General features: G+C 47.6%; 4 protein-coding genes across 5 annotated transcripts; 2 read left to right on the top strand and 2 right to left on the bottom strand.

Moving 5' to 3' along the window:
- Positions 1-4,214: 4,214 nt before the first annotated feature.
- Positions 4,215-6,164, bottom strand: LOC9632705 (SUN domain-containing protein 3). Of its 2 annotated transcripts, none has more exons than XM_002970347.2 (4): positions 5,852-6,164; positions 4,769-5,782; positions 4,653-4,699; positions 4,215-4,585 (listed from the first exon to the last, which is right to left on the bottom strand). In XM_002970347.2, exons 1-4 carry the CDS (start codon positions 6,110-6,112, stop codon positions 4,429-4,431), a joined length of 1,479 nt encoding a protein of 492 aa, XP_002970393.1. In that variant the 5' UTR covers positions 6,113-6,164; the 3' UTR covers positions 4,215-4,428. The 2 variants fall into 2 exon arrangements, with proteins under 2 accessions (XP_002970393.1, XP_024531128.1); XM_024675360.1 differs by having other exon boundaries at positions 4,769-5,734; positions 5,852-6,135.
- Positions 6,165-6,221: 57 nt separating this feature from the next.
- On the bottom strand, positions 6,222-7,979 carry LOC112346352 (pentatricopeptide repeat-containing protein At4g02750-like). Its single transcript, XM_024675104.1, has one exon. It carries the CDS (start codon positions 7,977-7,979, stop codon positions 6,222-6,224), a length of 1,758 nt encoding a protein of 585 aa, XP_024530872.1.
- Positions 7,980-8,079: 100 nt separating this feature from the next.
- LOC112346398 lies at positions 8,080-9,598 on the top strand. The gene is made up of 3 exons (XM_024675307.1): positions 8,080-8,671; positions 8,725-9,345; positions 9,402-9,598. Exons 1-3 carry the CDS (start codon positions 8,138-8,140, stop codon positions 9,486-9,488), a joined length of 1,242 nt encoding a protein of 413 aa, XP_024531075.1. The 5' UTR covers positions 8,080-8,137; the 3' UTR covers positions 9,489-9,598.
- Positions 9,599-9,625: 27 nt separating this feature from the next.
- Positions 9,626-12,907, top strand: LOC9631963 (LRR receptor-like serine/threonine-protein kinase GSO2). Its single transcript, XM_024675306.1, has 3 exons — positions 9,626-11,371; positions 11,429-12,370; positions 12,442-12,907. The coding sequence occupies exons 1-3, from the start codon at positions 9,649-9,651 to the stop codon at positions 12,828-12,830; spliced, it is 3,054 nt and encodes a 1,017-aa protein (XP_024531074.1). The 5' UTR covers positions 9,626-9,648; the 3' UTR covers positions 12,831-12,907.
- Positions 12,908-13,755: the final 848 nt, after the last annotated feature.

Genomic DNA, 13,755 nt, shown 5'->3' with positions numbered 1-13,755 from the left:
AGGGCTCGAAAACCTATCCATTAACTCCCACTAACATTTGGGACTTTCTTACTACATAATCATATTTTTGGTCACTAAGAAAAAAGATCACTCTTCTTTCTTTTCATGGTCCGAGGCTTTGGAATGACATTTAAAAACACCGTAACTCAATATGAGCTTTATGGATACTCCCCCCACCTTCTACCACTAGGGTGCCTTAATTATGTGGCTAAAGCGAGGTTCTAATGAATCATGCAAAGTATCTATGTAAATAATGCCATCTATACTTAGATTTGGAACATCGACCATTTGGTCTCTTAAGGGAACTAAAGCTAACTTTTAAACATTTCACCAAATCACCCTATTTATCCATTCATATTCATTCTAACTTTGGACTCTTATGATCCACCATATAAGTATATCCTTCCTTGGTCACACTAGCATTTTTTAGCCCTATTGGTTCCATTGGAGTCCTCCCTTTACTATCTCACAAAGACTTATCAAACCCCCTAAAGTCTAGGAGATAATCACTTTGGGTTGTCACTCTTATACTTGGATTTAGTCTCAAATTTAGTCTCTGACTTGGTTTTAGTCTTAGTCTTGGTCTTGGTCTTAATTTCGGTTTTGGTCTCGGTTTAGTACTCTATTTTAGACTTGAACTCAAACTCAATCTTGGGTTCAGTCTTGGATTTAGTCTTGAACTTTGTCTTGAACTTAGTCCCGACACTTTCATATATATGATATTTGCCATGTGTTTGTCCTTCTTTTATCCCTTTCTAAAGTCGTTTATCAATCATTTTATGCTCATTTGCCAAGCATTTACTCTTGACTTTCCAAGTTGAAATTTTTTGTCTAAATGTGTTATGCTTATTAGACTTTTACTTCAGTTATTGCCATATGGCGCAATTTTAACTCCACTTTGGGACTTAGAAATTTGTGTCTTATAAAGCGTTGAAAGTGAGGATTTGCTCACCTAACCATATGGTGATATAGGGTTGTTTGAATTTTATAATTCTTGAATTAGAATATAGTGCCACTATAAAAGATCACTCTAAACATCCCCTAGATGTTAGTTGTGAAGAGAAATCATAGAAATCCAAAATCCCTAAAGTGTCAAAATTTTACAAATCCCAAGATGTGAAACTCCACTTCTAAATGAAAAAAAAATCCTAGTCATTTGAGAGAAACAAAATTTAAAGATCACAAAAGGCTTTTTTAAAAGAAGAGAGGAAGAGGAAGGACAAGAGCTATACTTGTAATTGCTATAGTATATGTGTTATTATTGTTATCCTTTATGTACCCTCCTTTGCTCCTCCTTGTTCCCTCTCTAGTGCTTTCAAAATAAATTTCCACCATATGTAAAGTTTGGAAATAACTTTATTTATTCTTGCAATGGTGATACCAATTGATATGTTGTGTTTGTTTTTCAATTGTGAACTTTTTGCAAATATGATAGCCACAACAAATTAATTTTTTTTGAAGATTTTCAATGATAAAGTGGCTATTGATAAAAGATGCATAATGAAACCGCTAAAAGATATAATCCAAAAAACATTTTCCTTATATAAATGAGAAAAAGTGTAATTGTCTTTTGTATGTTATCCCAAGGCCATTAGGAATTTTAAAAGGTGCAAGTTTAAATACATTTTTATCCTTAGTTACTTGGAAGCTGTAAAAATACATCTTGGCATCTCCCCTATAAACTATGGCAATTTAAGCTCATGATAGACATAATCTATATCACCTAGCACATGAACTTGTTTTTGAAGTTGATAAAAAAAATCCAGTTAAATTACCTTAAGTTTGTTCACAGCTATAGGATTGTTAATTGATGTTTGTGGTGTTAAGTGTTTGATCCACACTAGTGATTGCCATAACATAGTCAAAGAAGTATAAGCAAAAACATCTCTTATGAACAAAGTCAATGGAAATATTTCACAGCTTGATAAAGTTAAGCACTAAAAGAATCTAGCCATTCTCAAACATATATTGCCTTGGAAATATCTATTGAGAGACAATGAAGCCTTAAATGATCAATTCTTAACTCTAACCATATAGTGTTGAATATAAAGCCACTTAGGCAATAGTTAATTAATAAAAGTTAAGTATAGTTGTTGGCCCTATATTTTTTATTTTACCACATCATCTAATAAATGTATTTATCTACTTCTTAACAACTCAAATGCATCAGAACACTTTTTTTCTCTCACCCCAAGCAATTAGCAACTTTTATTCTAAATTTGGGATATAAATAGTTATTGTGTTTTTCTTTAACTGAATTGAAAGAAATATTAAGAAAGTAATTGTAAATATCAATCCTGTTATATAGATCATCATGCCTAATTCAAGAATCTTCAATCAACACTAGACCTCAGGAACTCCATTTTGTGGTCTAAAGTGTTATGGAAAGAACAACTTTCAATGATGAGAGAATTTAAAAACCACTTAACATCTTTTGGCTCAACTATTTTTATCAATGTGTAAGATAGTCTATAAAGGATTTCTCATATCTTCTATCTTATAGCCAGGATTAAATATTTCACCTCTATTTCAAGAATTTGCAAGTAGAGGCAATATTTTATTAGAAGGCCTCCTTTTAAAAGTTAGGATCTACATAGAGCATAAAACTACTGTGTTGATGGTGAAAATAAAATGACTTAGAGGCAATAACCATCTTTAGAGTGATGTGCTTTATACTTCAATGCCTAGTCTAGTTGGTGATGTTCATTTTGATAAACCCATATGAAGCTGTCCATATATGAAAACTAGATATGGCAAGTATATTTAGACTCAGTCAAATGGACATTTGGAAATTATAAGGCAATAGCCCAAACAAATTGGAAATTATCTTCTAGATATATTAAATGGAATTTATATGTTCAAATGCATAAGTGTAAATTGAAGGATGAAAGCTTGTAGACCTTTGAGTTAGCCCAACACAATTTCACAGTTCAGAATTGGTAGTAAGGAGTGTTTAATGGCTTGAATAGGCATTACAAGTGCATTATTACATAATGGCTAGATATCACATATAAAATTTAAAGATAAGGCATGTACCATTACATAGTTCAGTAGATGGATACGTATTCTTTAATAGAATAAGGATAACACCTTCTTCAAGCAAAAGATGATGTGGTGGAAGATTAAAAAGCATAATGAAATTTTAAAATTCAATTAGAAAGTTTTCTAGGTGCTTAGCATCAACGAAGTTAACATTTTCATGAATATATCTGTCACTAAGTAATGAAGAGATCATAGCATTATTAATAAGGAAAGTATTATTGTTAGTTGTGATTTAGCTTATAGAGATGGGAAAACAAAATCAACAATTAAAAATAATAAGGTAACCATTGTAGTCTCACATTCATAATTCACATGGTTAAAAATCTATATTTAATTATAATCGAATTTATTGTGAAAAATTCACAATTGTTTCATCATTAATCATGAAATTTAATTTTTCTCTAGTATGCATAGTTGTGTTCTTCAAGCCAGACAAATGGACCCTCATATTCATTCATGTTCACCATGTGTTTATACTCGGCCAAGGCTAGTAACTTGGAATTTTGGCACCAGGTCCCCTCCCTATAAATTTTCAAGAGTCAGATCAAAGAAACAGAGGGCAATGGAAATGTACCAAAGTCAGGATTCCCCAGAGCATAAGAGCAAGATCACAAAGAACACAAGCACCATACCAGATTCCCAGGGCGCTGGAGCTCGGCGGCCAAGCGTTGGAGGCCCATGATCGCAAGAGACCATAGCTTCTTGATGGAGAGAAGCATCGCTCTATAAACCCTTGGAAAGGAAGCAGCTTGCCAAAAGAAAGAGAAAGGGTATTTCACATGATTAAGGCTTTATAGGCTGCAAAAGGTTGTTTTTGACTATATAAAGTGTTGCACTAAAGAACCCTATCGAAGGAAATCTGTGGAAAGTATGTGGGGATTATTGTGGCGAGTGATTTACAAGCTATTCTTCAACTCGTCTCCAAAGTGGCGTGCCATAAGTTGGCATGACGAAGAGATACCCAAATTTAGAGGTGACATGGAGGACGAACTCGCCGAAGCAACCATGTGGTATCGATCTATGCGGCTAAACAAGCTGCGCCCACGGCTAGAATCCATCCAAGAGTAAATGAAAGCACCATGATTGCAAATTGCCATGATAGAACAAAGTTGAATGTAAATTTTTCTATGCAAGCAAGCTTTTCCTTCTTTAGCAAACTACCACCAAAAGAATGTCTGAAAAACTTTCGGATATGTCTTTATCTCTTATGATTCACGCTAAATAACAAGAAAAAAAGGTAATCCCTCTTCGTTTGCTCCTTTACACTAATCCTATAAATCATCGCCACCTGGGAAAAATAAAATCGCCAACGTCTCACGACGATTTGATCGATCTACAAACTTCGAATCGACAAAAGCTTGTCTCTGCTGTTCCAGTCCTCCTCAGTCACACGGCAAGTATGAGCATCACCAGAGAGCCTGCTACCGCAAGGACGATTGGGAATTTGGTCTTTGGCAAAATGAGAAGCGTCGCTGCCAGGAGCGCCACACTGAACGCAACGAGCTCTCGATCGGCCATGCGAGCCACTTGCATCCTACATAGACTGCAAAAAGGAAAATAAGAGAGAGAGGCCATATAAGAAAACGACCTGGATTGCGAGAAAACCATACCTGAGCTCCCCCGTGGATTCGGAAAACATCTCCTCAGCGACACGTAGCTTCAAAGACAAACAAATCAACAAAGCAAAGTGAGCACGAGAAGGAAACATATAATATGATAATCTTACTTGCTTCTTCCAAGCGTCATTCATACTCTTAAGTCGCTTCATCACGTTCGACAGCTCCTGATCGTACTCCTTCAAAACCGCGCTGTGATGAGTGCTCAGATCGTCAACGTACTTCTCCAGAACTCTATGTTCCCTTTCCAATTGCTTCAACTTTTCGATCAGGAACTTGTTAAGCGACGTCGTAGAAGAGCCATGGGAACCACCGGTGGAACCTCCTGCGGGACCAGCGTTCGTAGGACCACCAGGCGTTGTTGATGCGTCCCTTTTGTCTCCTACATCCGGCTTTCGTGAAGGATCGCCACCAGAGTCTTCATTGCTCTTCCTGCCAATCCAACCTTCCAGCATGCGTTCGATCGCGACTCCAAACACCTCGACGGCGCTAAGCGTGCAGTAAAACTCCGCCCCATAGTGAGACAGTATCCTCAGCTTGAGATACCTCGCCCACTCCGGCTTCGGCAGCACAAACCTTTGAGGTTGCCTCACGTTCTCCGCCTCGAACTTCCCCAAGAGCTTCCACTCCTCGGTTGGAAACATCAGGCTCCCCAGCAGCTCCAGCTCCCTTGGATTGGACGAGTAGAGCTCGTAGTTGGCGATGACGATTGTGTCCACCAGAGTCTCCTCGGAGAGCTCCACAACCACGAACTTGTCCTCGGCACTGCATGGGTTGCGAAAGTACTTATCGTTGTCCTTGACAAGAATGTTGCCACCACCCTTGCCGTCCTTGTTTGAGCTCACAACTTTCGCACCGTGCGAGGCTGCGGCAAAGTTGTATTCCTTGCCCTCGGCTTCGAGCTTGTGCCGGACAGTGGTATTCTCCTCGACTGGATTCTCGTTTGCCGAGGCCTCAATCGTCGCCTGTCGCTTGTACTCGTCCAAACCAACGAGAGAAAAACGCACCGTCTTTCGTTCTTCCCCTGAAACCACTAGCTCTGTGCCAAGCTCCAGTTCTTCTCCCTTGCTAGAATTCTGGTGCACGCGATCAAAGGCAGTGACTTCTTCCCCCTTGCTAGAATTCTGGAAAGTTCTATCAGCTCAGACGAACAAAGAAAAAAAAACGAGAGAAGAAAAAGCCGGAGAACCTACCTCAGTGAACAGAGCTGGAAATTTTTCTTCGGCAAGATCCCTCTCATTAGTTATGTCATTGATTAGATTGGATGGAATCTCAAGGAGCTGTTCGTCCGACTCGACAATCTGGTGCTGCGCTTCCGAAATCTCCGCGATTGAATGCTCATCGGGCTCCGGATCCCCGGAATGGAGCTCGATCCCAATCCCCGGTCCCGACGCGTAGCAGAAGAACAAGATTACAAGGAGCACGAGCGCCGCAAGACGTAGATCGCTCACCATACCGTGTCAAGATCCGGCGATCGATCGACGAAAGAACCTAGATCGGCGTCGCTATAAACCCTAGCCCGCGCCAAACAAGACGCAAGAACACATCCCTGAAATACCCGCCTTATGGGAGAGTATCGATGCCTTGTCCATCGCCACCACATAGCTGGCGTTGCGCTGGCAGGATTCGACCCTGGCACCTGTGGACGTTCGCAAGCATCACGTACGCATATGCCCCCCCATTACCCGCGGGATTCAAATTTAAAATCCCCTCCGCCGCGGCGGCGCCGCGCCGGGCATCGCCGTAGCTCCTGGCGGCCGCCAGGACGCTCGTCCACTCCCACACGTCCGGCACGAAGGGCATCTGCGCGATTAGGTCTAGGGCATCCGCGAGATAGCCGGCGCGCGCGAGGAGATCCACCACGCAGCAGTAGTGCTGCTTGGTGGGATCCATGGCGTAGTCCGATCGCATCGCCAGGAACCAGCGGCGCGCTAGCGAGAGCTTCCCAATGTGGCTGCAAGCGATGAAGATCGAGGCGAAGCAAGCAGCATTCGGCAGATCCGTGAGCGCCATTGCAGCGAAGACCCCAAATGCGTTCCAGGACCGGCCCTTGTGAGCGTAGGCGGCGATCATCGCGCCCCACGAGGCGGCGCTGAGCATCGGGAGTCTCTCGAAGAGCTGGGCGGCGGCGGTGGCGGAGGGCGTACGAGACTGTACGGCGAGCATCGCGTTCCAGGAGACATCGTCCTGCTGGGGCATTTGCTGGAATATCTGGCGGGCGTGACGGAGATGCCCGCCCTGGGCATATGCCGTCAGCATCGAGTTCCAGGAGACAAGGCTCTGCTGGGGCATGTCGTCAAACAAAGCTTTGGCCTCGCGGATATTCCCTGCTTGGGCATATCCCGTCACCATGGTGGTCCACGATACCAGGTCCTGCGCTGGCATCCCGTCAAACATTCTCTTGGCATCTTCCAGATCCCCATTCCGTACATAGGCCGAGAGCATCGCGTTCCACGAGATTAGACTCCGCTCGGGCATCGTGTCAAACGTGTGCTTAGCCTCTTCCGTACGGTGGTTCTGGGCATATGCCGACAGCATCGCGTTCCAAGACACAAGGTTCCGGTCGGGCATCGAGTCGAAGAGACTCTTAGAATCTTCCAGATGCCCCTTCTGAGCATATGCCACGAGTATAGCCGTCCAGGATACCAAGTTTTGCTCTGGCATTTTGTGAAAGACGTCCTTTGCCTTTTCCAGCATCTCATTCTGGGAATATGCCGCAAGGAGGGCGTTCCAAGAGACTTGGCTGTGCTCGGGCATGGAATCAAACGCGCGCTGGGCCTCTTGCGGATGCCCGTTCTGGGAGAACGCCGAGAGGATCGAGTTCCAAGTGACGAGATTCCTCTCCGGCATGGCATCAAAGATCTTTCGAGCATCATCAAGGTCTCCGTTCTGCGAGAAAGCCACCAGCATTGCCGTGTAGGAGATGAGATCCCACTCGGGCATGGAATCAAAGACGCGCTTCGCATCGTCAAAATGCCCATTCTGGGCAAATGCCGTGAGAAGAACATTCCACGACACAACAGTCCTCTGCGGCATCCGATCGAAGAGCCGCTTCGTCCCCTCGATGTTTCCATTCTGCGAGTAGGCCGTGAGCATCAAGATCCACGAGTGATAGTCCCGGATCGCCATGCCATCGAAGACCTCTCGCGCGAGAGCTGTGCTGCCGCATCGCCCATAGAGCTCCAGGAGCTTGTTAAAGACGTAGGAATCCCCGGGCTTGATGAAAGGGAGAATCTTCCCGTGGATCTCCCGCGCCTCTTGAATACTCGTCCCGCAAGATCGGATACGCAGTACGTACTCATCCCTCTGCGTTGGCGCCATGCCATCGCATGGCCACGTGGCGCAAGAACAGCTTGCCACGTGACACTGAAGTAGACTTGGCAGGCACTACGTGTCAGCATTTCCACTGCGTCGATCGGACAGCATTTCAGCTTAAGAGCTCCACGGGAAAAACGAGCGCGTGTGTGTTCTTGCTGGCTATGGAGGATCCAAGCTATCACGAGCTCCCGGATCAGCCGGAAGAGGAGAGGTCGCAGAGGCAATCAGGGCTTTGCGAGGCAAGGACTGTCGCGAAGCTGTGCTCCCTGATTAGCGTGTTCCTGGCGCTCGTGATCCTCGTGTTCTTTCTGTGGCCCCGGGATCCGGAGCTGGAGGTCGTAGGGCTTGATTTCAAGGGCTTGAATCTCAACACCACCGGCGGCGTCCACCTGGATGTGGATCTCCGCCTGGAGATCCAGGTGGAGAATCCCAATTTCTTCGCTGTGGATTACGATCGCGTCACGGTGAGGATCTACTACCATGGCGATGAGCTCGGCCATGTCGATTCGGCGGGCGGCAGCGTCCCGGCGAGGAGGACGGTCAATCTCACCGCCAATGCGACGCTCCAAGGGCTGGAGATCGTCAAGAACGCAATACGGCTGATCGCGGATGCGAACAAGGAGAAGATTCCAGTGAGCGTCGCGGCGGGATTCGATGGAAATCTCGAGATCCTGGCGATCCATCCATCCATCAAGGTGGGGCTTTGCTCTTCTAGAGCCTAGGGTTTATCGATTTTCGATGATTCCAGGTAGCAATCTCTTGCGATCTTGTCGTGGATCCCCGCAACAACACGATCCTGAGCCAGGAATGCGGCAATCAACACATCTCCTTGCTCGTCCCCGCGAGCGCGACGAGCGCTCCGCGAAATCTCCAGCGAGTTATCCCCGGATTCCCCGACTGGGCCTTCATCACGATCGCGGTCGTCCTAGGGCTCTTGGTTCTAGGCGGATTGGCGTGGCTGCTGTGGCCCAAGCCCCCGGAGATCACCGTCGAGAGCGTCCAGCTGCTAGGGTTCTCCACGAACAGCAAGTTCCCAGACAACTCCATGATCCCGGAGGTGGTCCTGGACGTCAATCTGGGCGTGAATCTTCGCGTGAGGAACAGGTATGTGATCGGCGTGCGCTACGATCGCATGACGGTCTATGTCGACTACTACGGCTACGAGATGTGCAAGGGCGAGCTCGAGGGCGGCGAGATCCCGGCGCGAGGGAGCGTGGAGGTGAGCGGCACGATCGATCTCCGCGGCGCCGAGATCGTCTATAACTCGGCCCAGCTACTCGCGGATGTGTCGCGGCGCGAGCTCCCGATCCACCTGCGCATAGGGTTCTATGGGAATGTGGGAGCCTCGTTTTTCAGGCCCCCCATCAAGGTAAGATCTTCTACCTCTCGATCGATCTTTGTGATGAAATTCTCTTTCGCACGCAGGCCTCAGTGAACTACGATATATTGGTCGATCCAGTGAGCCAAGAGATCTTAAAGCAGGACTACGAGTTGCCGAAGGTCTCCATGTAAGCCCTGGCCACGTAAGCCCTGGCCGCGTTGTATATGCCACGTGGTGTATAAGTCCAGCCACGTGGGTTATATATTTATTTAATATGACGCGGCAAGACTTTCTAGTCAAACGCGACTATTACGGAACGTTGACGGGTCCTCCGTTTCCATCGAACACTCGATGGAAGTTCTCGGCTATGGCGGCTTGCCTGCGCTCGTGGTTTCGTGGATCTTTTTCTTCTCTCGAGCGAGTTCGCAGTTCCTGGAGGCCGATGCGCTGCTGGAGTTCAAGCGCAGCGTGGTACCGAGTGGCGGCGGCGGCGCTCTCGCGGATTGGAGCGCGGGCTCGCGGCAGCTCGTGTGCAATTGGACGGGGATCACCTGCGATGGCGGTGGCAGAAGCGGGAGGTCCATCGCCAGGATCGATTTGGGCGGTCTCCAAATCGGTGCTAGCGTGGCGATGGGTGATCAGAGCGTCAACATTGCGCCCCTCCTGGGCGGCGGCTTGCGAGGTTTGGTCTTTCTCAACCTCTCGGCCAATCTTCTCCGCGGAGCTCTGCCGCCCAGCCTAGAGCTCTGCTCGCCATCGATCGCAACGCTGGACCTCAGCTCTAATGGCTTGGGAGGAGCGATCCCTCCATCTCTGGGGAATTGCTCGGGGCTCCAGGAGCTCGACCTCAGCCATAACAATCTCACTGGAGGGCTCCCAGCTTCCATGGCGAATCTCTCCAGCCTCGCCACCTTCGCGGCGGAGGAGAACAATCTCACCGGCGAGATTCCATCCTTTATCGGCGAACTCGGCGAGCTCCAGCTCCTGAATTTGATCGGCAATAGCTTCTCGGGTGGAATCCCTCCATCGCTCGCCAATTGCTCGCGCCTCCAGTTCCTCTTCCTCTTCCGCAACGCCATCACGGGAGAGATCCCTCCATCGCTCGGTCGCCTCCAATCGCTGAAGACTCTGGGCCTGGACAACAATTTCCTCTCGGGACCGATACCGCCATCTCTGGCCAATTGCTCCTCGCTCTCGCGGATCTTGCTCTATTACAACAACATTACCGGCGAGGTCCCTCTGGAGATTGCGCGAATTCGCGGCCTCTTCACGCTGGAGCTCACGGGAAACCAGCTCACGGGATCGCTCGAGGATTTTCCAGTGGGCCATCTCCAAAACCTCACTTACGTATCGTTTGCGGCAAACGCTTTTCGCGGCGGCATTCCCGGAAGCATCACGAATTGCTCCAAGCTTATCAACATGGATTTCTCGCGAAACTCTTTCTCGGGAGAGATCCCGCACGATCTTGGAAGGCTCCAGAGTTTGCGGAGCTTGAGACTCCATGACAACCAGCTCACAGGTGGAGTTCCTCCAGAGATTGGCAGCTTGAACGCTAGCTCTTTCCAAGGCTTGTTCCTCCAGAGAAACAAGCTGGAAGGAGTGCTTCCAGCGGAGATTTCTTCGTGCAAATCACTCGTGGAGATGGATCTCAGTGGAAATCTCTTGAGCGGGAGCATACCCAGGGAATTATGTGGCCTCTCCAATCTAGAGCACATGAATCTCTCGAGGAATTCCCTGGGTGGTGGGATACCCGACTGCTTAAACGCGTGTTTCAAGCTCACTTTGCTGGATCTCTCGTCGAATTTGTTTGCTGGAACCATTCCTCGATCGCTCTTGAATTTTCCAAGCATGGCTCTTGGATTCTCTCTGGCTGGAAACCGGCTCCAAGGGACAATACCGGAGGAGATTGGAATCATGACGATGGTGGAGAAAATCAATCTCTCCGGGAATAACCTTTCTGGAGGAATTCCACGCGGAATTTCCAAGTGTGTTCAACTCGACACTCTTGATCTCTCTTCCAACGAGCTCTCTGGCCTTATCCCCGACGAACTTGGCCAGCTTAGTAGCCTTCAAGGTGGTATATCTTTTAGAAAAAAAGATTCTATCGGTCTCACTCTCGATACTTTTGCAGGCCTGGATCTATCTAACAATCGCCTGACTGGAAAGATTCCCGTGTTCTTGGCCAAGTTGCAAAAGCTCGAGCACTTAAATCTCTCCTCCAACAATTTCTCCGGTGAAATACCATCTTTTGCTAATATCTCCGCAGCGTCTTTCGAAGGAAATCCAGAGCTCTGCGGGAGAATCATCGCAAAGCCATGCACGACGACGACGAGATCTCGCGATCATCATAAGAAAAGAAAACTTCTTCTAGCACTCGCGATCGGAGCCCCGGTTTTACTCGCTGCCACGATTGCAAGCTTCATATGTTGCTTCTCTTGGCGTCCATCCTTTCTTCGAGCCAAAAGCATCTCCGAAGCAGCACAAGAACTCGATGATCAGCTGGAACTCAGCACAACACTGCGAGAGTTCTCCGTGGCCGAGCTCTGGGACGCCACCGATGGATACGCCGCGCAAAACATTCTCGGCGTCACGGCAACCTCAACCGTGTACAAGGCCACCTTGCTCGATGGAAGCGCCGCAGCCGTGAAGAGATTCAAGGATTTGCTCTCGGATTCGATCAGCTCCAATTTGTTCACAAAAGAGCTCCGGATCATCCTGAGCATCCGGCACCGCAACCTCGTCAAAACGCTGGGCTACTGCCGCAACCGATCGCTCGTCCTCGACTTTATGCCGAATGGAAGCCTGGAAATGCAGCTCCACAAGACGCCCTGCAAGCTCACTTGGGCGATGCGTCTCGACATCGCGCTGGGGACCGCTCAAGCGCTCGCGTACCTCCACGAGAGCTGCGATCCTCCGGTTGTCCACTGCGATCTCAAGCCTAGCAACATCCTCCTCGACGCAGACTATGAGGCTCATGTCGCCGACTTTGGCATCTCCAAGCTCTTGGAGACGAGTGAGGAGATCGCGAGCGTATCGCTCATGCTTCGAGGCACTCTTGGATACATCCCACCAGGTGTGCTTTCTTTAAGTTCTTCCGATCTTTCCAATCTTTCTAAACTTCGCAACTTTGATCTGTGACCACAGAATATGGCTATGCCTCGAAGCCATCCGTGAGAGGCGACGTCTACAGCTTTGGAGTGATTTTGCTGGAACTAATCACTGGATTGGCACCCACGAACAGCTTGTTTCATGGTGGCACGATTCAGGGCTGGGTTTCTTCTTGCTGGCCGGATGAGTTTGGTGCAGTCGTGGATAGATCAATGGGGTTGACGAAAGATAACTGGATGGAGGTGGAACAGGCCATCAACTTGGGATTGCTGTGCTCGAGCCACAGTTACATGGAGCGTCCATTGATGGGCGACGTAGAGGCTGTGCTGAGAAGAATAAGATCAGGAGGGAGCAGCAGCACGAGGAAAGAAATGACACTAGATGACCTTGCAAAGAGTCCTGGTTTCGTCATAAAACCCCGGTAAAAAACAAGGAAAATTCTGCTTAGCATAGTTTTAGCATCTATTTGGGAACAAGATTGAAATTAATGATAATTGCATGACTTGCAAGAGAATCGCAAGAGATCATTGCATGACTTACTCAGAGTAAGGTTCTATGCTTCACAGTGGGACGACCATAAGGACTATAAACATTAAATTAATAATTACGAAGTCCGAGGATCAACTTCTAGGTTGTAAAGTCCAAGTCTCGATTCTTTCACCGCGTCTAACAGTAAAAATGACGGTAGACGAATTCACACAATTAAATTTACTGTAGAAATCTTTTAAAAGGACAAAATCAAGAGTGTGAGGTCCAAGTGAGCATATTTCCAAATTGTAGACAGAAGATTACACTTTTTACAACTTTTTGTTTGATCGATTCCATCCTTCTGACACGTCCAGTACTCTCACTCCTTCTGCTCCAGTGCCGAAGGATCCATCTCCTCCTCCCGACAGCTTCGTTTTCGATCTTCCAGTCAGCTTCTTACTCCGTCGTCTGATTCACCTGGTGACCTCCTCCTCTTGGGCTTCTCGATTCTCCATAAAAATTTTGCTGCTCCCGATCTCCAGGATCACGGTCTCGAACTCTAGACTGGATGACTCGGCGTGAGATCGGCATTGCAGCGATACTTACACTGGATCGAGCAGTAGAGCGATTGTGAGGAGCACCCTCTTGCAATGTTGTCGTTGATCTTGAACGTCTGGTGTTGATCAGGGGCGTGATTCCGCAAACCTTGAACACCGGGAACCTGGATGCGCTCATGAGATGCAGGACGTTTGGTTCTTTGCACTCCTTCCAAAGGCTTCTCGCTTTCTCGCAGGCTTTTGATAACCCAGGGTGGCGCCTGGATGGATCGGGCAACACCTGAAGAAGTTCGTCAAACAAGCAGCCGAGGAAGCTCAGGTTTCA

Source organism: Selaginella moellendorffii, unplaced genomic scaffold, assembly GCF_000143415.4.
Source record: "Selaginella moellendorffii unplaced genomic scaffold, v1.0 SELMOscaffold_14, whole genome shotgun sequence".
Lineage (NCBI taxonomy): Eukaryota > Viridiplantae > Streptophyta > Lycopodiopsida > Selaginellales > Selaginellaceae > Selaginella > Selaginella moellendorffii.
Note: the sequence above shows the minus strand (reverse complement) of the source record. Positions and strands in the feature narration are given on the sequence as shown.